The sequence below is a fragment of the Drosophila innubila genome (genome assembly GCF_004354385.1).
Source record: "Drosophila innubila isolate TH190305 chromosome 2R unlocalized genomic scaffold, UK_Dinn_1.0 1_C_2R, whole genome shotgun sequence".
NCBI lineage: Eukaryota > Metazoa > Arthropoda > Insecta > Diptera > Drosophilidae > Drosophila > Drosophila innubila.
Genome location: NW_022995374.1, coordinates 10,407,447 through 10,427,794, shown reverse-complemented (window position 1 = coordinate 10,427,794; position 20,348 = coordinate 10,407,447). Strand labels below are relative to the sequence as shown.

General features: G+C 41.9%; 4 protein-coding genes and 6 non-coding genes across 11 annotated transcripts; 9 read left to right on the top strand and 1 right to left on the bottom strand.

Moving 5' to 3' along the window:
• Nucleotides 1–273: 273 nt before the first annotated feature.
• On the bottom strand, nucleotides 274–3,155 carry LOC117785264 (zinc finger protein 277). The gene is made up of 5 exons (XM_034623193.1): nucleotides 2,882–3,155; nucleotides 2,439–2,821; nucleotides 1,372–2,383; nucleotides 477–1,306; nucleotides 274–415 (listed from the first exon to the last, which is right to left on the bottom strand). The coding sequence occupies exons 1-3, from the start codon at nucleotides 3,126–3,128 to the stop codon at nucleotides 1,688–1,690; spliced, it is 1,326 nt and encodes a 441-aa protein (XP_034479084.1). The 5' UTR covers nucleotides 3,129–3,155; the 3' UTR covers nucleotides 274–415; nucleotides 477–1,306; nucleotides 1,372–1,687.
• A 116-nt stretch (nucleotides 3,156–3,271) lies between these two features.
• LOC117785357 (H/ACA ribonucleoprotein complex subunit 4) lies at nucleotides 3,272–5,947 on the top strand. Of its 2 annotated transcripts, XM_034623315.1 has the most exons (6): nucleotides 3,277–3,427; nucleotides 3,493–3,855; nucleotides 4,113–4,364; nucleotides 4,552–4,826; nucleotides 5,079–5,498; nucleotides 5,565–5,947. In XM_034623315.1, the coding sequence occupies exons 1-6, from the start codon at nucleotides 3,415–3,417 to the stop codon at nucleotides 5,772–5,774; spliced, it is 1,533 nt and encodes a 510-aa protein (XP_034479206.1). In that variant the 5' UTR covers nucleotides 3,277–3,414; the 3' UTR covers nucleotides 5,775–5,947. The 2 variants fall into 2 exon arrangements, with proteins under 2 accessions (XP_034479207.1, XP_034479206.1); XM_034623316.1 differs by lacking the exons at nucleotides 5,079–5,498; nucleotides 5,565–5,947 and having other exon boundaries at nucleotides 3,272–3,427; nucleotides 4,568–4,750.
• On the top strand, nucleotides 4,858–4,999 carry LOC117786017. The gene has a single exon (XR_004617550.1). It is a non-coding gene; the product is annotated as a small nucleolar RNA snoR639/H1 (small nucleolar RNA).
• Nucleotides 5,948–6,071: 124 nt separating the features above from the next.
• On the top strand, nucleotides 6,072–6,167 carry LOC117786021. Its single transcript, XR_004617554.1, has one exon. It is a non-coding gene; the product is annotated as a small nucleolar RNA Me28S-Gm1083 (small nucleolar RNA).
• A 147-nt stretch (nucleotides 6,168–6,314) lies between these two features.
• LOC117786024 lies at nucleotides 6,315–6,405 on the top strand. The gene has a single exon (XR_004617557.1). It is a non-coding gene; the product is annotated as a small nucleolar RNA Me28S-Gm1083 (small nucleolar RNA).
• A 173-nt stretch (nucleotides 6,406–6,578) lies between these two features.
• LOC117786020 lies at nucleotides 6,579–6,671 on the top strand. Its single transcript, XR_004617553.1, has one exon. It is a non-coding gene; the product is annotated as a small nucleolar RNA Me28S-Gm1083 (small nucleolar RNA).
• Nucleotides 6,672–6,819: 148 nt separating this feature from the next.
• Nucleotides 6,820–6,909, top strand: LOC117786023. The gene has a single exon (XR_004617556.1). It is a non-coding gene; the product is annotated as a small nucleolar RNA Me28S-Gm1083 (small nucleolar RNA).
• A 145-nt stretch (nucleotides 6,910–7,054) lies between these two features.
• On the top strand, nucleotides 7,055–7,147 carry LOC117786022. Its single transcript, XR_004617555.1, has one exon. It is a non-coding gene; the product is annotated as a small nucleolar RNA Me28S-Gm1083 (small nucleolar RNA).
• Nucleotides 7,148–9,296: 2,149 nt separating this feature from the next.
• LOC117785356 lies at nucleotides 9,297–18,198 on the top strand. Its single transcript, XM_034623314.1, has 5 exons — nucleotides 9,297–9,667; nucleotides 10,718–13,074; nucleotides 13,141–13,301; nucleotides 13,630–17,492; nucleotides 17,762–18,198. Exons 2-5 carry the CDS (start codon nucleotides 10,719–10,721, stop codon nucleotides 17,928–17,930), a joined length of 6,549 nt encoding a protein of 2,182 aa, XP_034479205.1. The 5' UTR covers nucleotides 9,297–9,667; nucleotide 10,718; the 3' UTR covers nucleotides 17,931–18,198.
• Nucleotides 18,199–18,549: 351 nt separating this feature from the next.
• On the top strand, nucleotides 18,550–19,566 carry LOC117782893 (7-methylguanosine phosphate-specific 5'-nucleotidase-like). The gene has a single exon (XM_034619990.1). The coding sequence runs from the start codon at nucleotides 18,550–18,552 to the stop codon at nucleotides 19,507–19,509; it is 960 nt and encodes a 319-aa protein (XP_034475881.1). The 3' UTR covers nucleotides 19,510–19,566.
• The last annotated feature ends 782 nt before the right edge of the window (nucleotides 19,567–20,348 follow it).

Genomic DNA, 20,348 nt, shown 5'->3' with positions numbered 1-20,348 from the left:
GGGACAAAAACGAGCTGCACTTGCAGTTTTGCGATGATACTAAACAAGTTATTGCCGCCCTGACAAATACTGTATCGATAATATCGTTTTGATATCAACCTTTTCATACATTACCAATTTAATCGATATTTGTATTGACTCGCGCCAATATCCACAATTTAAAGTTCTCTAATGATAAACGATACGGATTCTTAATTTTTTGCGCCATGCTATCCTCAAAAAAGATGCGTAGTTGAAAATGCAGCCAAATCATCACCTTGAAGTCTTGAGTAATATTGGGACAGTATTGCTTTTTATTATTGATTCTTAATAAAGTCTTTAGAGATTTGGATGTTTTGGTCTTATAAGCATAAATACAGTTGTCATACGATATTTGAACCAGTTAATACCATGTGGATAAGCTCCATTCAAATTGCTGCAATTGGAAATGATCAGAAATTGTTGTAAATACTTTAAGAATTCATTGGATGTCTCACCTATCACCACAGCATTTAAACCACCAGCCACTTTGGAGGGAAGCAGCGCAATTATCGAACTTGCATTCGTCGTTATTTTTATCAAAAGTTGAGAACTTCATGTTCAGTTGATCTCGCAAAGCGTCGTTGGAATAACCCGTAAAGTTGCCAAGTGAGATTAATTTGTAGCCTGTTTGCTCACTGCCAATCTTAAAGTCGTCATAGCGAGCATTACGATCTTGAGAGTCTGTATCTCTCATAAATATGTATAGTTCATGGGGCTCATTGGATGTTATCCAGTACAGTTTTTGAAGACCAATAAAATAGTCTGATCTAAAATCTCCGAAACCCTCTCGATATTCCGCCCAAGTACGATTAAAACTCACGTTTCCATTTAATCGACGCTGTATTAAAGTCCAGCCGTATAAAGCATTAACACTCTCGCACCTAACTTGAAAAGGCTTAATTCCAGGCAATTTAATCATTTTAATACCCGAGGATTTCAAACAGCTCGAAGGTAACAAATTCCTTTCAACACTCTTCGTTTTCGACTCAACGGATTGTATTTTCTGATCTTTCTGTTGAATTTTGGTCTCGAGCTCTTGTATCTTGATATTCTTTTTAATAAGTAATACCTCATGCTCTATTTTCATTTTACATTGATTATCTTTTTCCTTCAGAGAAGTCTCCAAAATTGCCATCTTTATCTGTAGTTCTTGTAACCGATTTTGCAGCTCTGCAATTTGAATATCCTTCCTCTGACACTTGTCAGTTATGTGGAGAAGGGGTTTCACAACCTTGTAACAATATGAAGCGCACTGATTTTCCATTTTCTTTGATGACTCGCAGAACTGAATAGAAAATTTTAGCTATATTATTCAAAATCAAAATTAAAATTCCGTATTCTTTTACAAACCGGCTGATCGTTGTCGTCCGTAAAAATAGTGTCGGATGAAGCCAAAGAAACCTTAGCTAGAGCTACAACTAGCAATAATACGAAACTAGTTCCCATTGCAGAAGCTATATTACTTATAAATTTGACATAAATCGACTGCCGAATACTAAAGACGAAACTAGAAAGACGAAAATACTGATCGCTTTTCTAAATGAACTCACAGCTGATAAGACGACGAGCTGCCAATTTAGATTATATTTAAATTACACTAGACAACAAATATGAAAGTTTATTCGATTTAATCGATATAAATATTTTAATTTATTCTATATAATTTTCACAATTTAAAGTTTTCTAATGACAGACGTTCCGCATCCTTGTTAATCTGCGCCATGCTATCCTCAGAAATGATGCGCACCACATCAGCGTCCAAATCGTCGCCGGTGTTGTCATCTAAAACGCACAGAAGTCCATCGTTTTCCATGTATGGAAAAAAGAATTCCGGTTTGTCCCACTTTGCACGCTCACCGATGCCGCAGTGCGATTCCTGAGCCATGTGCTCGGCGAGGAGTTCAAAATCATTAAATTGCAGATCACAGCAGACGCAACGCAACAAGCACAGCTGACGACGCACATAGTTGACAACCTTGATCTTCTGATAGAAATTCAATGAACTGGTTGTGGCATCAAAATCCACGTGATGAGCCTCAACCATGTGCTGTTTTAATGCAGTAAACTGAACCTCCTCCTGGGCACAGTAAAGGCACTTGATGACATGAGACTCCCCATCGCCAGCCCAATCGGACCAATCGGAATCATGCTCTCCATCCGAATCTTGGCGCGCAAAATGCTTATCAAAGTCCACGCTGGTATTGTCCTCAGCGACAGATTTACGTTGTTGTCGTTGGGGCTTCCTTTGAGAGGTGGTGGAACGATTGTAGTTGACCAAAAAGAACTTGTCGTATTCCCGACGATTGGGATTGATGCGCTTGTGACCTTTTTTGCGCATGTGCTCCTTCAGCGTAGGTCGATCCTTGAATAAGATTAGTAATTTAAGGAAGTTTTTAGTTTTCTTTAAATATATCTACCTTGAATATCTTTTCGCAGTAAAGGCACAGCAACTTGTTTAGATTCTCCTCCAACTGATCGAGCAACTCATCGACATAGACTAGCTTCTCTGGCTTGCCCACCAGCAGGAAGTGCTTGTCGAACAGATGATCCAAATAGTCCGCCCGTAGACCTCTGATGGTGGTGCGACAGAAGAGACACTCCTTGCTAAAGCTGCGATCCGTCAGCTCAAACTGATGGCGTTCTAGGGCGGCACTTAGGCGCTGCTCCTGCAGCTGTTTACGCAGCTCAAAGTCCTGGGGCAATATATCACAGAGTAGATAGTATTTCTCGTTCTTGGCGTAGGTTCCGTCTGGCAGTTGATCCAGAAACATTGTCGTACAGTATTGCTCGAATTCGTGAGCTACACAAAACATAAATTAATCATAAAATGCATTCTAGATATGAGACCAAGCACAGTTACCTTGGAACTCCTTCTCCCAGTATTGTAGATAATCCTCAAGCAGCGCAATTTCATCCACATCTGCAATGACCAATCGATGCTCCAGATACAAATGCGCCAGGCAATCATCCCTGTCCACGGGGAATATATACACTTTCTCGCATTTTAAGCACTTGATGGCCGTGTTCAGCGAAGGTTTCAGCACTTTTGCATCCTTATTACCAACTGTGGCCACTGCCTCCCCAGGTAAACTTGTGTCCAACTCCATTTGTTGACTATTTAATAAACACACACACAGCACAGCGCTGCCACCCGGCAGAAATAAAGCTGCCATTTATTTTAACGCTGCCAGGAAGGACAAATTTCTAGGTCTGGCAATGCTAAAATAACTGGCAACTTTTTCTGCAGTGTGGCAGCGCTTTTCAAAAAAGATGGCAACACTGAACACAAGTGTTGCAACACGTGTGTTACTCGGCCATTTTCCTTAACCTGGCGCCGCGTGCAAACGTCTTTTGAGCATTGCGTGCCTTGTGTGTTAAATAAAATTAATTAAAATGACTGACGTTGGTAAGCATTCATTTGAATAACATAAACAAAGTGTTGGAATTGCAATGCCGCATCAACAATTGCAGATTCGCGCAAGAAAAAGAAGAAAATCAAGGAAGAGCCACTCGATGGCGAAGATCTTGGCACTCTGCAAAAGCAGAATCAATTTCAAATCAAACCCTCGTCAAAGATCGCCGAGCTGGACACATCGCAGTGGCCGCTGTTGCTGAAAAACTTTGACAAGCTCAACATTAGGTCGAATCACTATACACCGCTGGCACATGGTTCCTCGCCGCTGAATCGCGACATCAAGGAGTATATTAAGACTGGTTTCATCAATCTCGATAAGCCGTCGAATCCCAGCTCCCATGAGGTTGTCGCCTGGATCAAAAAGATATTGAAAGTGGAAAAAACCGGACACTCGGGCACATTGGATCCTAAAGTCACGGGTAAGTGGAGTTAAAATGTGTTCAATTGTGATGTGTGATAATAACGAGACGTATTGTGATATATGCACAGTATTATTATTAATTGCTTTTTAAAAGTAGTACTATTTAAAATATAAAGTGCTTGCAATATGTTTCATTCAATTTTCAACTTGAACGCGCGTGTTTTTTTGAACCTAACCTCAACTAACGCACGTGCGCACACATAACGCACATTCGCACGTTTTCCAACACGCACATTAACACATTTTTCAACACAGGCTGCTTGATTGTCTGCATTGACCGCGCCACTCGTCTCGTCAAGTCACAACAAAGTGCCGGCAAGGAGTATGTGGCTATTTTTAAACTCCATGGAGCCGTCGAATCGGTTGCCAAAGTACGTCAAGGATTGGAGAAGTTGCGTGGTGCGCTCTTCCAGCGTCCACCTCTAATCTCGGCCGTGAAACGTCAGTTGCGTGTGCGTACAGTATACGACAGCAAACTGCTGGACTACGATGAGACACGCAATATGGGTAAGTCCCCCGAATTGTAGATTGAAGAGTAACTGGAGCCAGTGCGTCGCTGTCCGGCTTAAGGCAGAGACGTGCAGAGCTTTCCGATTCCAAAGAAATAAAGCAAAATTCTAGTATTTGCAGTGGCAAATGCACAGTTTTATTGGTAACACTCTCTCTCGTTTTGTCTCGATACTCACGTGCTTAGGTGTTTTTTGGGTTAGCTGCGAGGCCGGTTCCTACATCCGTACCATGTGCGTCCATCTGGGTCTAGTCCTAGGCGTTGGCGGCCAAATGTTGGAACTGCGTCGCGTTCGCTCTGGCATCCAGTCGGAGCGCGATGGCATGGTCACAATGCATGATGTACTCGACGCCATGTGGCTGTATGAGAATCACAAAGATGAGTCCATGCTGCGTCGTGTCATTAAGCCCTTGGAGGGTCTGCTTATCAATCACAAACGCATCATCATGAAGGACAGTTCGGTGAGTCAACAGATAGATCTTCTAGCTCTTTACCCCATGATATTAAGCCGGCAGACGATTGTATTTTAACCAGCAACGTCTGTGACTATGACTGGGAACAGTAAAGCCGCTGATGTGTGTATGTTGGAGTTGCGCCTAAACAGCGTATCCGACAAAGTAATTGTCAGACTACAAATTCTCTATTAACATCATATATATTTATAGGAAATGTAATATTCCAATATTAATAACATCTTCCCCTTTGATTTCTAGGTAAATGCCGTTTGTTATGGTGCCAAAATCATGTTGCCTGGTGTACTGCGCTATGAGGATGGCATTGAAATCGAACAGGAGATTGTCATCTGCACCACAAAGGGCGAGGCCATTTGCTTGGCCATCGCCTTGATGACCACAGCTACCATGTCCTCTTGTGATCACGGTGTAGTGGCCAAAATCAAACGCGTCATCATGGAGCGTGACACATATCCACGCAAGTGGGGACTGGGTCCTAAGGCGTCGGCCAAGAAGGCGCTGATTGCTGCCGGCAAGTTGGACAAGTTTGGCAGGCCCAATGAGAACACGCCCAAGGAATGGCTAACTGGTTTTGTGGACTACAGTGCTAAGAAGCCAGCAGCGGCAGTAGCGCCACAGACACCAGAAACGCCCACCAATGGCTCCAGTGAAGTCAGCAAGGTATTTTAAACATCTATTCGTAATTTTAAAACATTTAATTAATGTTATTGTCCCATTTATGTGCAGCGAAAATTGAGTACCTCTAGTGTAGAGGAATCTCAAGCAGATGCCACACCAGCCAAGTCAGATAAGAAGAAAAAGAAGAAGAAGCATAAGGGTGATGAGGAGGCACCAGCCGAGGAAGAAACAGCTGCAGATGTAGCTGATGTACCTGCTGAGAAGAAGAAAAAGAAGAAGAAGGACAAAGATAGGGATAGAGAAGAGGCTCAGGAATAGTAGCATACTTTCAATAACATTAGGATTTAGAATTTATGTCCTCCACTATTTTGAGCATTTTTTCATAGTTGTTAAGTTTAAGATTGCAGACGGTGAAATGCTGTACAAATGCAAATTTTAATGCATTTATAAGTGACATTCGCAATGCAATAAACGTATATTTTTATTGTAAACTATTCAGTCTGTTCGATTTAGTTTTTACAAAATAGCTCCACAAACAGCAGCAGCCTCATCTCATTATTTGTAAGGTGAGTTCACAATTAGTTTTAATAATTATTTAATTTTCAAATGTTTCGTTGTCGTGTGATGAGTATTAACTTTCGCCCCTATCTGAAAAAATAAGTGAAACTTCTCATGTTGAATGCGAGATTGGTCTTACTGAATTGACAACGAAACACATTTGAAAGTTGACATTTTATAACCATTTTACACATTTAATTGACCCGTTTCTTTATATTTACAGCTTGCGAAATTTATCTGGATGCAATGGGCAAGTCAAAGGTGAGTTTATATATTAAATTATCCGACTATCAGTAAATCTTAACTTTGATGAGTTTTAAACTTTCGCCCCTATCTGAAAACGAAAGTGAAACTTCCCATGTTGAATGCGAGATTGGTCTTACTGATATTTCAACTTGGCAACAATTCATAACAATATTATTGGCTCTATAATTAATTTGCTTTATTTTTCTCTCTTTTTCGACAGATAAACGATTAATGCTATCAACTATTGTGCTTTTATTCGGTCGTGCAACCCTATTTATGTAATGGTTAGTATCTGCATAATTTACTTCTTTATCTAACTACTCTATGATGAGCAATAACTTTCGCCCCTAGCTGAAAATTAAGAGAAACTTCTCATGTTGAATGCGAGATTGGTCTTACTGACAATAATCTGGCTTAAACACGAGATTAACATTTTCTATAGTCTTAACTAATATTATATTCTATTTTCAGGTGTATCTCACGGTCGTTCCATCCATCTATCCTGAAGCATTAGAAGGTAAGACATATATTTCTAAACCTAATAACAAAGCATCGATTCTACATGATGAGCAATAACTTTCGCCCCTAGCTGAAAACTAAGTGAAACTTCTCATGTTGAATGCGAGATTGGTCTTACTGAATATTAACAGAATGTTAGAAATATTTGCTTAAGATTTCTTAGCATTATACTCATAAATGCTCTTTTGCTTTTAGTTCTGCACGGAGTTTTCTTCACTTCAATTGGCCTTGTCTAATGGTAAGTTCAAATTTCAAGCCAGAGAACCATTAATCCGTTCTACATGATGAGCAATAACTTTCGCCCCTAGCTGAAAATTAAGAGAAACTTCTCATGTTGAATGCGAGATTGGTCTTACTGAAATATTTTCATATAATAAATATATAAATGGTTTACTTCTTGCTTCTAAAAAACGATATTTACCCTTTTATTACAGAAATCAAATATGGAAACGTGGAAAACATACTTCAAGGTAAACAAACTTTTAGAACTTATGTTATTTTAGTAAAATATGATGAGAAAGGAAAGCTGACTTGTGTCATGATTCACAAATACCGCAACAACACAATCCTCAAAAATAGGTCCTACTGAATTAAACAAAAAAAAAAAAACGAAAAATAGATTATTTAAATTAATTCAACATCTTCTAATTGTAATATTTCTTGTTTCTTTGCAGATTTTCTCCATTTTGTGGTATAAAACACGTATTTTTATTGAAAGGTGGGTTCCATTTATTTTTAACTAAATCTGTATAAACAATAAATCACATCTAATGATGAGAAAGGAAAGCTGACTTGTGTCATGATTCACAAATACCGCAACAACACAATCCTCAAAAATAGGTCCTACTGATATTTAAAATAAATATAAAAATGTAGAAAATTAAAAGAATAGTTGAACGATAATTTAATCATTATTTTCCTTCTAATTCCAGGTACAGTACTGCCCAATTGATGCATGACCTTTGATTTGACACCATTGCCATATACTATTCTATTTTCTTACACCTCTTTGTACATATTTACATACGTAATAAATGAAAACCAATATATAAAGCAAAAATTAACGCACACATGTTGTTTTTAATATTGAGGGCACACGCTCATATGGTATAACCTCAAAATGTAGGGTTGCGCTGTGGCATGGTTTTTTTTTCATGGCGCTTTTGGTGGGCAGCAGAAGCCAGAGCTGCCATCTAGAGCTTGTTAAATGATATCGCATGGAAATAAGGAAGCGTGTTTCAAAAACTGTGAAGGCTACAAATAGTTTGAAATATTTAAAAACTGGTTTTTAAGCTGTATGTTTCTGAAACATGTGTAAAGCACGTGCTTTTCAAAAAACCACCTAAAATCATAGCAGGGCACATGAATGAATGAAAGTTTTGGGGCGTTGATTGAACGCCCTTGCTGCAGTAATCGTTTCTCTAACGAATGTAGATAACAAAAGGAAACTACAAAAATATTTTAAATAGATACAATTATTTATTGGTTGAATTGTCAAACTGAATGTAATTTGCACTCTTTTCTTCAGCTTTGAATATCACCAGGCTACAATTAATCTGGAAGTACAACCCTGTGTTCCATTCCATGCTGCCACCTTGGCGCGCTGTTATCGGTCACCATATTGAAATTCATCAACCAGTCGCCGATATACAAATGTGTGTGTGTCAATTTTGTGTGTGTACTCGTTTGTAAGTGCTACGCTTTTAGCGACGTCAGCAACGAGAGACGAAAGTAAATTGCGCGTTTAAGTGAAAGAAAAGAGAAATTATAGAAACTTTCATAACTTTTGCTGTAGGAAATAAAGGCAGTGCACATTGTGTGCCTGATTCTGTGCAGGTAAGTGCTTTAATTATCGTTTTCTTAATTCCGTCGCAGGACTTTTTGCAGTATTGAAAATTTTTTCATGCGGTTTTCAACGAGCATTGTGTGGGGGTGCGGGTAGGTGCAGTACGGTGCTTTACATTCTGACGCATGCGATCGACGATAGCGTGTGTATGTATCTGTTGACGCGTCGCCATGTTGGATTTATTTTGAGGTTATATCGATTTATTTCATGTGTAGCGAGATTCACATTATTAGTTCAGTATTTTGTATGTTAAAGGACAGTGGGTCGTTGCATGTAAGTGATTTACTAATTAACTTCTTTAAATTCATTTTAAAGTGTATAAACAATTAATAAGTAAGTTAGTATCCTAGAAACGAAGATTGATCTGTTTTTCTCAAATGATGTATTATGGTATGAGCGTATTAATGGAATAAAATCACAGTTTATTTCGAGCTGTAGAGTTCCTTAAATTTGCAAGAAATTATCGGATATTAGCGTTGCCCACGTGCGCACGCACACATGTAGATAATAGTGTACATATATTGCATAAGTAATACACACACAAGCATACACGACATAAGCGTGACAACTACTATTGTTCTATTGCCATTGCATTTCGTTTGGAACGTTTGAGAATGGGTTTCACATTATACTAACGCACACATACACACACACACAACCAGTCCGTCACAGGGCATTAACAGAGCTGCTATTGCGATCGCAAAATATTTGCTCGCACTCTTTTTTTGAATCAAATCGAAAGTTTAAATAAATAAAAGTGCCTTTAAATATAATAAATGTAGACCTGTGCAATGTCTACAACAATTATATGTTGTTGGCAATAGTTAAAGAGGTTTTGCAGTTGCCGCATGCTGAAAATAAACATAGCGTGTAAAATGTTTAGCTGCTGCTGCTGCTGCTGCTGATTCTCTGTGTTGTGGCTGTGTCTTGTCTGTGTGTGCGTGGGCTGTTCAAAGGCGCTTTAAGAACAACAACAACAATAACAAGAGGAAGCCAAATTCATTGCTGGGCGCAGTTCTCTCCAACATTAATTGTCTGAAAAGTGCGTATATATTTTATGTACATATGCAAGTTTGTTTGTAATTCGGCTGTCAAAATAATGTTATGTGTATGTACATATGTATGCAGCGTACAGATTTCGATAACTTTTCGATAAAACGCTGTTATAAAAGGTCCTTTGAATCATCGATGCATACATATGTTGAAAAATATGTGAATAACAGTACAAAATGGGTCAGGTAACCAAATAAAAAGACACATATTTATCTTTTTTACCTGCGTGTGTACTTTTGTGCGTATGAAGGGCTGTGATTAATTTGTGTACCTATTTATAGCCAGCAGTGCTGCCCTTTCGCATAGAGTTCGACTTTAACAGCACTGGCAGCACTGTTCTGTCATTTTTAAACTTATGATGTGTTTTTCACGATGTGTCATTTTTAATTTTGACAAATGAGTCAATTATTGCAAAGTTATACATTTTAAATTGATGAATTTGACTACTTTTTTAATTTTACTTAAATGTGTCAACTGTTCATATATGAAAATAAAAAAGTAAATAATTAATTAGTTGTGATCATACAATTCTTTTGTAATCGGATTTCATTCAGTTTCGTAAAAGCAAATCTAAATCATTTGACGGATTTAACTTACAAAAGGAATAGTAGATTAAGGATGTTTATATATATTTATAATTTTATTCAGCTGAAATTCAAGCAATATCTTTGTGTTCGTAACCCAATTTTCGTTTTTCAAATTCATATTCCTGTGCTAAGAAGGGGCGTTAGTTGTTATTTACATCTGGGACTTTTCCTAATGTAATTTTTAACGAATTCAAGAGAACAGTTAGTGTGTCCAGATTTTCCTTATTTGTTCTGGGTACACTGCACGTATTTAATGGAACACGTGACCGCAAAATCTAAATTGATTAAACTTATTATGCAAGTTTAACTCCATATCAAAATAAAGTAGAATTTCAGGATTCCCATGTTTCTAGCGAAATTAATTAGTTAATTAAAAACATTCTTAAACTTAATTATGATTTGTATATATTTTTTAATTTGGTAATTTATAAATATATTTTAATTTATTTTAGAATGACACAAGAACTGCCACCAATCGTACTTAAAGGCAAGGATTTGATCAAATATCGGTGTTTGCTACGCAAATATCCAGTTTCGCGAGAATTTCTGCATCGTAACTGGGGAAATGCGAAGCGCTTTATCATCTATGCCCTGAATCCGCGCTGTGTATTGCGCAATTATGCGTGGCGTAAGCGTAATAATCGCATAGTCATCATACGGCGTGCCCGTCTCCTGCTCTTCGATCCGCGTCTGAAGCGCATGATCAAACGCCGCAAGGCAAACATCAAGCAATGGTCTTCGAACATTGTGCGACACTACAGGAAAATGGGTCACATTACGGAGTACGAGGAGACGGAACTGTACGGCGAGGAGTTGTCCAAGCAGATGAAACAACAGCTGGAGTTGCTGAAGAATACGAAACGTGGCATATCACTGATCGAGGATGCCAACAAAAATGTCGAATTGCGTCTAGACAAAGAAGATGAAAGTGCAACAGAGCAGCGCGAAAAGAAGGAGGAAAAGGAGGAGCAAGAAGAGAAAGCTGAAGAAACAACAACATCACCAGCAGCAGCAGAAACTAAAGAAGTGTCCGAGAAGCCAAAGGAGTCCATGACAGCCATCATCGAACCGCTGCCAACCGCTAAGGTGCAGCCCATAAGCGCAACTGCAGAAAAAGGGCCTGAAAAGTCACCGGAAAAATCAGGAGGTAGCAAATTCTTAGACATGCTGATGAACAAAGTGCGCGTTAAGAATTTTGCCAACGAGTCGAACTTTCCCGTGGTGATAACTAGTGAATTACCCAGTATTAAACCCACAACAGCTGAGCTGGATAACGATTTCAGCTTTAATGATGACACCAGCGAGGATTTTGTGGGCTTCGATGAGACGGCACATCAGCCGGGCATGCTGCTCACTCCGCTGGTGCCACAGAGCTGCAAGACCGTGGAAGGCAACTCGGCCTTTGTCAGCGAGGCTCTCGAGGCGTACATGAAGAAGAATAACCTGCGCGAATCCAGCCTAGATGATCGGGAGCGTCTGCTGGAGCCAATGTATCAGGATGGACGCGTGACGGCGCACAGTGTACCGCCGTATATGGATATGCCGGCGGTGCCGGACAGCTTGCAACGTCTGCGCACTGTGGCCGATCGACGGCACTATTTGCAACGCTCCAAGAATCAAAAGATGGCCATCATCAACAACGAGGCAAACATCTACCGGGAGCTGCAACGCAAGCAGCGTCAGCGAAAGGTAAAAGTGGCAGCCATGCAGCAGTTGCAATCCTCCGGCTCCGCAATGCCCTTCACCCGACAGGGCTGGCAGGCGGCCAGTTATGTGGCCACAGATAGTGAGAAGTATTACTATCAGGTGGTCCGGATCGATGGCGAAATGGTGCGTCTCTCGGGCAGCCAGGGCAACAACACAAAGCGCGAGAAGAAGCCGCATCGTAGTCAACTGACTTCCCAGGAACTATCCAAGGTGAAATGCAATCGCCATTGCATGGATGCGCATCTTAGCAATGAGATTAAGGTGCAGCCCACACGGCCGTGCCTGGGCAATGGGAAATTGCAGAAACTCAATCAGTATCCATTGCCAGCCATATTCAGACCCTGCCCGCTCTCACAGAAGCCGTTCCAGAAGCCACTGGACGATGATACGGCCGCCTTGTTGCTAGCCGGCGGCAGCATGGCCGTTGTCAGCATGCCCACAGTGCAGCTGGATGTGAAGCCGCAGCTGGGACGACCACTGGATGATATAGCCAAACGTTATCTCCAGTACATATTGCCGCATCATGATATTACCCGCGAGTGGGCCGAGTTCAGTGTGTCCACGCTGCAGGAGTCGCCCAATAGCATGCGCGAGGCGGAGGCACAGGCGGAGGCGCAGACGCCTTCGACGGGCAGGAGAAGGAGCTTCACTTTTGTGATACCCTATCTTAATGATCGCAATCACATACTCGTCCGCCGTGTCGTCGATCGTTCCGAGCAGCTGGACGACAGTTTCAGTGCCGCCCAGCCGCCAGAGAAGCTGCAGGAGTTTCAGTTTCACAAGGAGCTGTCCGATTCACCAGATCCCATCGAGTTGGCCTGTGCGGATATGATCAATGACATGATCAACACGGTGGCCATCAGCTGCAGCGAGAATTCCTTCATTAGCGTTGATCCCGATGCCACAAGCTGCGTCATCACAGAGATTAGTCCCGCCAAAGAGGAGGCTGGAGAAGCAGCCGGCAAGACAGATAAACCGAATGGCAAATTGGCCAACAACAAGACAACTCAGCAACGTCGTCCAAATAAACAACAGCGTTTGGCCAAGGAGCTGCGTCGTCTCAATGCCACCATCATCGATGCAGGCGCCATTGCCAAGGATGGTAAGAATTCGTCTATTAATTACTCTCTGCTATCGGCTATCAATTTATTCCCATCTCCAATTGCAGCCACTAAACCTTGCATCAAGGAACACTGCCAGCTGGGTTGCCTGTGCGAGAGTCTGATCGGGGAATTCCCTCTCCGTGAGCACTGTGGACGTGCAGACTGCGTTCTGGAATGCCGCTGCACGGGAGCGGAGCTAACACGCATTATGCGAGTTGAGACGGATGTGAGTATTTGGATTCAGCTTAATTATAGCCTTTACATAAACTTTAGAAAGAATCTATTAGTTGTGCACCACGCTCTCTTTTATTATTAACAAAAATCATAGAAAATCTCATTATTTCGAGTACATGTTATAGAAGTTATGGCTGTTTTAAGTCTTCAAACCCCTTAAAGTATGCAATAGTTTTTTTGTACATTTGAAATTTAAACTCACATTTGATTTAAGTCTGAGTCTCGTTGATACTTAGCTGTTTTTAAGTACAGGGTCTACAACAGTCGGTTTCACTCGACTGTAGCCTCTTCTACAATTACTGACTTCCGTTTATTCACAGGGGCGTGGCCTTTCGAATGAGGATGCCTTCAATTTGCGGCGCCAGGCGACGGCACGTTTGGCCAAAATGGAAAAGGATTTCACGTCCACTCTGGTGCTGACGGACAACGAAACGTTGCTGATCAACGAGACGCAGTGCGACAAGAAACGACGCTGCACCAAGGCGCCCAAACGCTACGAGGACTTTGACGATTCCATTGAGGATGATGATGATCTGGTGCGTCCTAGCAAAGCCTCAAAGCGTGAGATTAGCAGCAGTGCTAAACGGTCACGTGGCAGTCCCGAGAGTGGAAGTGGCAACTTTGCCACATTGCCATCCCTGGGGCCACCTTGTAATGTCAAGGACACGGATTTCATGCAGCTGAAGCATTGCCAAGTGTCGCTGCGTCGTCTGCCCGATGTGCACAATTTGGCCAGCTTTTGCATGGTCCACCAGCTGTATAAATGTTTCTGCGGCGGACTTGCAGTGGATGGCAAGCCGGTTATCATTGAAAAGGAGGAATCCGATGTTGCAATTACTCCCTATGTGCCGGAACTCGCCACACGCGCTCATTACAGCTTCGAGCGCGCCCAGGAGGAGCCGCAGCCGTCCAAAAAGCGACGCAAGGAGAAGCCACAGCCACAACAGCAGCCTAAGACGCAGAAGAGCATACCACCGCCCAAGACAACGCCAGCTGCTCCAGCAGCAATGCCCGCCCCACAGCCGCCACCACCACCATCACCATCACCACCACCAAAAGTGACGACGCCGCCACCAACCGTCAAGACTGTGATTTCGCCGCAAAGACCCGCTGAGCTGGACATCATCTTTAGCTACTTTCGTTCCCGTCCGCATCTCTGTCGTCGTGTCATCTCCGTGCCCAGAAACTGCTATGTACGTCTAAATCGACGACGGATTGAGCGCACGGCTTCGGAGATAAAGCGCAGTGAGACGCCGCAAACTCAGGAGCTGCTCAATAAACGGATCGCCAACGCGGTGCGCTTCTATCGCTCTGAATTGGATCAGCAGCGACGCTTGGAGCGGGAGGGGAAGCTGCCAGGGAAGAAGCAGGAGGAGCCATTTGTCATTGTCGTCCGAGATGATTCCGATGAGAGCGAAGCGTGCAATGTTGTGGCACACAAACGAGTCGCCGAGGAGGATTCCAACGTTGAGATGCTGCCAAAACGTAGGAGGCAGTTGCTTGCACCCGCTGAGGAAGCTAAGCCCAAGCAACAGCAACAATCCGTGGTGCAATCCGCACCCAACCCAGAAATTCAAATGCCTAAAATATCTTCCTGCTACTCATTGAATAAAAACGCTCCCGCGATGGATTTGGGAGGAGATATTAGCGATAGAACCGACTCCTCCGGTAGCTTGGAGAATACCTCGTCCATGGACTCCAATTTCCGTGCATCCTACAATGATGTCATCTTGAAAATGAATGCGCATGTGAGCAAGAAAATGCAGGACATCGATCTGGCGCTGCAGCGTGAGAGTAAAATAATTCCATCTCCCAATGAGGACATTCTGTGCATCATCAAATGGACAAACTTTTTGGCTGCCTTCGAGTCGGATTTTGTGTTCATCTGGGATGTGCAAATGAAGAACTACAGTTTCCTGGCGGCGACCATCACAAACATGATGCCAGCGGTGTGCGGTGCCATTGCGGTTGTGAATACCCGCTTTGCTCCCGATCCCCGCAGCTTGTGCCTGATGGCACGCATGTTGCTGGAGAGCAAACGCAACGAGAACACTGGACACTTGGCGGTGGTTATGCAGGGCAGGCAGCAGTATTGGCTGGTCAAGGGTTTCCTTCGCCATATGGAGGGAAATGCGTGCACGAAGCCAACGCCACAAACTCATCCCATCTTGACCAAGAAAATCAATGTACTCTGCTCGCTGATGGTCAAGCAGAAGATTAGGGAACAGCAAAAGCAGCAACAGATGATGGCAACCAACTCGGCCTCATCTTCAGCTTCAGCAACTCCATCGTCAGTGGTGACTCCATCTCCAGTCATGACTCCACCTCCAGTCATGACGCCATCTTCTGTCGTGACTCCATCTCCCGACGCGTTGCCAACCACATCCACATCCAGTGGAACAGCATCCCAAAACAAGGAGACAGCTCTTATCATACGCAGCAACATTGAGTTCCGTAAGGTGCATCAAGGTGATGTGTGCTCTCTGCAAATTCCAGAGCTACATCCCCATGATCATCGTTGGGTGGTGCTGAATCTCTATGATGACTTCTCGCACATCTTTGTGCCTGCCTTCAGGGACATGATCTCATTGGATCGCATCTACCAAGTGGTTCGAGCTGCACACGATTCCAAGAAAGTCATCAAATTGCAATTCTTCAAGGATGCACCCTACGATGCCTTTGTGACGCCCTCGTCCAAACGTAAAATATACTTTGGACCACTGCCCTTGGACACGGATGCACCTGTCCTAGTGCTGCTCCAGAGTGTCGATGGCAAGATGATGCTGCGGGAGGTCTATCAGCGGGAGCACAACATTAAAGTGCAGCCCGACAGACGGACAATGGCATTTTGGGTGCTCCAAATCAATAAACAGGTGCACTTTGAGATTGACTTGTCGTCGACGTCGGATATGCTGACCAAGAAGGAGGAGACGATTGGATTAATTGGAGAGCAGCAATTGCAGCTCTTGAATTCTAAAGACAAACAAGATGCAGCTAATGATGATGATGGTGATGATGCTGACGACGACGACGACGATGACTGCATGATCATTGATGATGATGAAGTTGATGGTGATAATGAGAAGCATTTGGAGAATACAGAGCAGATTCAAAAGGAGCAGCCAAAAGTGAAACAGGAGTTGCCTCAGGAGCAGCCGAAACAACAACAACAACGCATCAACTTTACCATACAATCATTGCAGAACAATGGAGGTGGCCTGCAGATAACGACGGCAGCTCCAAGTGCAGCCAACAGTGGATCAATGGCAAACGGATTCTTGCCATTTATTGCCAATGTGCCCGCTACGGGGAAGACAGCGCCCAATACACAATTTCTAACACCTCAAGTGCAGGTCACACAAACCGCTGCAATGCCCACTGTGTCCAGTCGAAGTGAGGCGAATATCGAGGCGACAATACCGGCCAAGATTAGCCGCATCTCGGTGCAACGTTGCCCTGCAGCAACAACTGCTGCAACGGGAACAGGAACGGGATTGGCAACGGCAACGGCATCGGGAGTTGCAATCAAGGAAGGACCGTCACCCATCAAGATCAATGAATCACTGCAGCAGCTGCTGAGCGGCGGCAATGGGAATATCAAACTTGGTACTGGTTCCACAGGGGTTACCATAACCAAGCTAATGACAAAGGATGCAACTGCAGCAGCGGAAGCAACTACTTTGACTATGGAGCCCATTAAAATTGGAGCCAAACGCAAGACGACAGAAAAATCCGCCATGTCTTCCACGATTCCAGCCGCAGCTGCAGACGAGCAGACGGAATCTTCGATTAGAGCACCTACGATTCTGAAGCAAACAGCCACCACAATATCCATTGGGAATTTGCCGATGCGTCAGGTGCGTCCGTTGCCAGCAAAATTGCAACAATTGGCGGCTGGACGCAAATCGTTGCCCAGTAAACAGCCCGGAGCGAATGAGCCAAGACAATCGCTGCCTGCGAAGCTGCCAGGAACAGTGACCACTGCCAGGACACCAGAGCAGCAGAAGATTGCATCTTCGGCCTCAACGGTGAATCCGAGTAAAGTCAGCTATGGCTTTCTGGTGGCCAAGAATTTGCCACGATACAGGGTCAAGGTGATGGACTGCAAGTTGATTATCAAGATACCTGATGAAGGTGTCCGTGCGTTCAAGAGTTGCTCCGCCGCCAGTTTCTATCTAAATCGGTGGGTTTTGAAGCATATGTGAACATATAATAGAAAATTGATTGTTACTTAAATATGTTCATAATTTCATTTATTTTATATTAGTCCCTTAGTAAATTATTTCTCTTCTATTTGTCTAACTTTTTTTAAACAAATTATTCAATATTTATTGAATTTTATTTTCATTCAAAAAAAGTTTCATTTTCCAATTGTATCGATTGTATGAATCAGCCTCCTAATATAATACTATTACTCTTAATTCTATTTATAATTTTCAATTATGATTGCAGCTACTTGTCACGTACTGGAAAGCACCAATCATTTCTGCCAGGAGAGTGGAAGTTTTTACCGGTTGAGAATTCTACACAAAAAGCAATACAACAGCAACAACAACAACAAAAGCCATTAAAGAACCTATCATCGGATCCGATACCAGCACCCATTATAATCGAAGATTAATCAAAAGTATTAGAAACTCAGTTTCTACAACACACAACAAAATACCCGCGCAACACTTAAAATAGAATAACTCATAACATATTAAATATGTAGAATATTAATATTAAATTAAATAGGTAACATGAATTATTTTAGTTCGTTAATTATGAGAAGTTAAAATTTTTTTTTAAATTTACAATTTCTTGTTTTGTAACATGAGAGGAAGACGGTGAAGGAGATTAAACAAGAGCGAGAGAGCACAAAAATAAACAGAACAATGAAAATTCCATTCCACTGTAGCGTTCTTTCTTTGCACACGTACACTTCCATTTCGTTCCAGCTTAGCTTCATAGCTGTTCTTGCTGAGTGACTGAAAGGGTGTGTCTTCGCGTGGAATTATTTCAGTGGAACACAAAGGTGAAAACGGGGGTTTTTTATAATTCAAAAGTATCAAAATTATTTGATAAAAGCCTCTGCATTTTTATATATTTGATGAGCTCTATAAAGAGTAAAAACTGCAAGATGAGAAAATAAAAATCGTTTCCTTTTTATATTACTAGGCTAAACTAATTGTACATTTTCCGTTATTAAAGTGAACATAAGTCGATCATACGAAAAGAAATCACAAAACAACGTCAAAATGCCCAACGATGAATCTAGCAATCGAAAGGATGACAAGATCGGCTTCATCCGCATACAGGACATTCCGTCGTTTAATCAAAGGCACTGCAGAATGCGCGATCCGAAGCTCGTGGAGAAGATCATCAATGAATTCGTGTGTGGCGGACCGGAGAGAATGCAATTCGTATCAGACTTTGACTTTACGATCACCAAACAACGAACGGAGGATAATGAACCAGTGCTCTCAAGCTTTGGAATTTTCAATACGTGCAAATCTCTGCCATCGCACTATAGGGATGAGACGGACAAGCTGTTCCGCAAATATCGACCCATCGAGATTGATCCCAATATGTCCACTGAGGAGAAGGTTAAGTACATGATTGAATGGTGGACCAAAGTGTCCCAACACACCAAGGGGTTTAAACTCGATCAGACCGAAATAGATCAGGCTGCAAGCAAATATAAGAGTGCAGTTCGTTACGGAACTCCTGAGCTTTTTGCAGTTCTGCTTCGCTTGGAAATACCGGTGCTTGTGTTCTCCGCCGGACTTGGCAACTCGGTGGTCTCAGTGCTGCAGCAGGCAAACATCATGCATCCCAATGTCAAGGTCGTTTCGAACTTTCTGCAGTACCGCGATGGTGTTCTCGATGGTTTCCAGCAGCCATTGATACACAATTTGAACAAGAACGAAACGGTTCTGAATGGCAGCGAGTATTATGAACTTGTTCACACACGTGACCACATCATCGTCATGGGCGATTCTCTGGGCGATGCTGACATGGCTAACGGAGTTCCGGCCTCATCGCACATTCTCAAAATAGGTTTTCTGTTTGATCACGTGGAGGCAAACATGGAAAAGTATATGAATACATTTGATATTGTGCTCGTGGATGATCAGACAATGGACGTGCCTCGAGCTCTAATCGATCTCATTGAGCAGCGTCATCAGTTACGCCGTCCACACGCTACCAGTTTCTAGACCACAAGCAATAAATTTTTTATTTATATATATATTTATTTTTTTATACCAAAACTAAAAAAACTGACTTTCTTCATACAGAAATATCTGTTAGAAACCGTTGCATGTACTCATACTCATAAAACTTGATTTATAAGGTGCAATTATCTTTTTTCCAACTAAATTAAACTTTTTATTTTTATACAAAAATTGATCTCGTTAAATTGATTTTTTGATTTTAAATTAAATTTGATATACAACAAATTAACAAATGGTTAATTATGCTACACTGGTGCTATAAATAAACGATACTCAAAAACGAAAATGTAAATGTAAGATTGACAAAAAAAAAAAATAATTTGTAACCCATTTTTGTTAATTTTTACGATATACTTCACATATTATACCTGCAATTTATATTACAATGTCGAATTCAATGTATTTGCCCTTAGTAATAAAGCGTTTGTATGTGATAAAAAAAAATAACCAAGTATAAGTTATTTTTAAAATAGTTCCAAAAAGTATTTAATTTTAGATGTGGCGGTAGCCCGTGGACTTATGGCTAGAGTCGCCAAACTGCCACAAATATAACCATTACAGTATACGAAAAACTGGGGTCGATTCCCACCATGCCAATCTAAAGGTGAAGAGTCATGAATGAAATAAATTAAATGAAGAACATCGTCAAGTTTTCATACATGTGCTTTTGAGTTCATAATAAATGAAACGCAAATATAACTTACCCGTCTAATTAAAAGAAGGTTAGAGATTAGATAAAGTTTGTTTGTTACTAAAAGTTATATTTTTGTACTCTTACATTTCCTTGTTGTGATTGGAGCCGCGACAAACAAGCCCAGCTG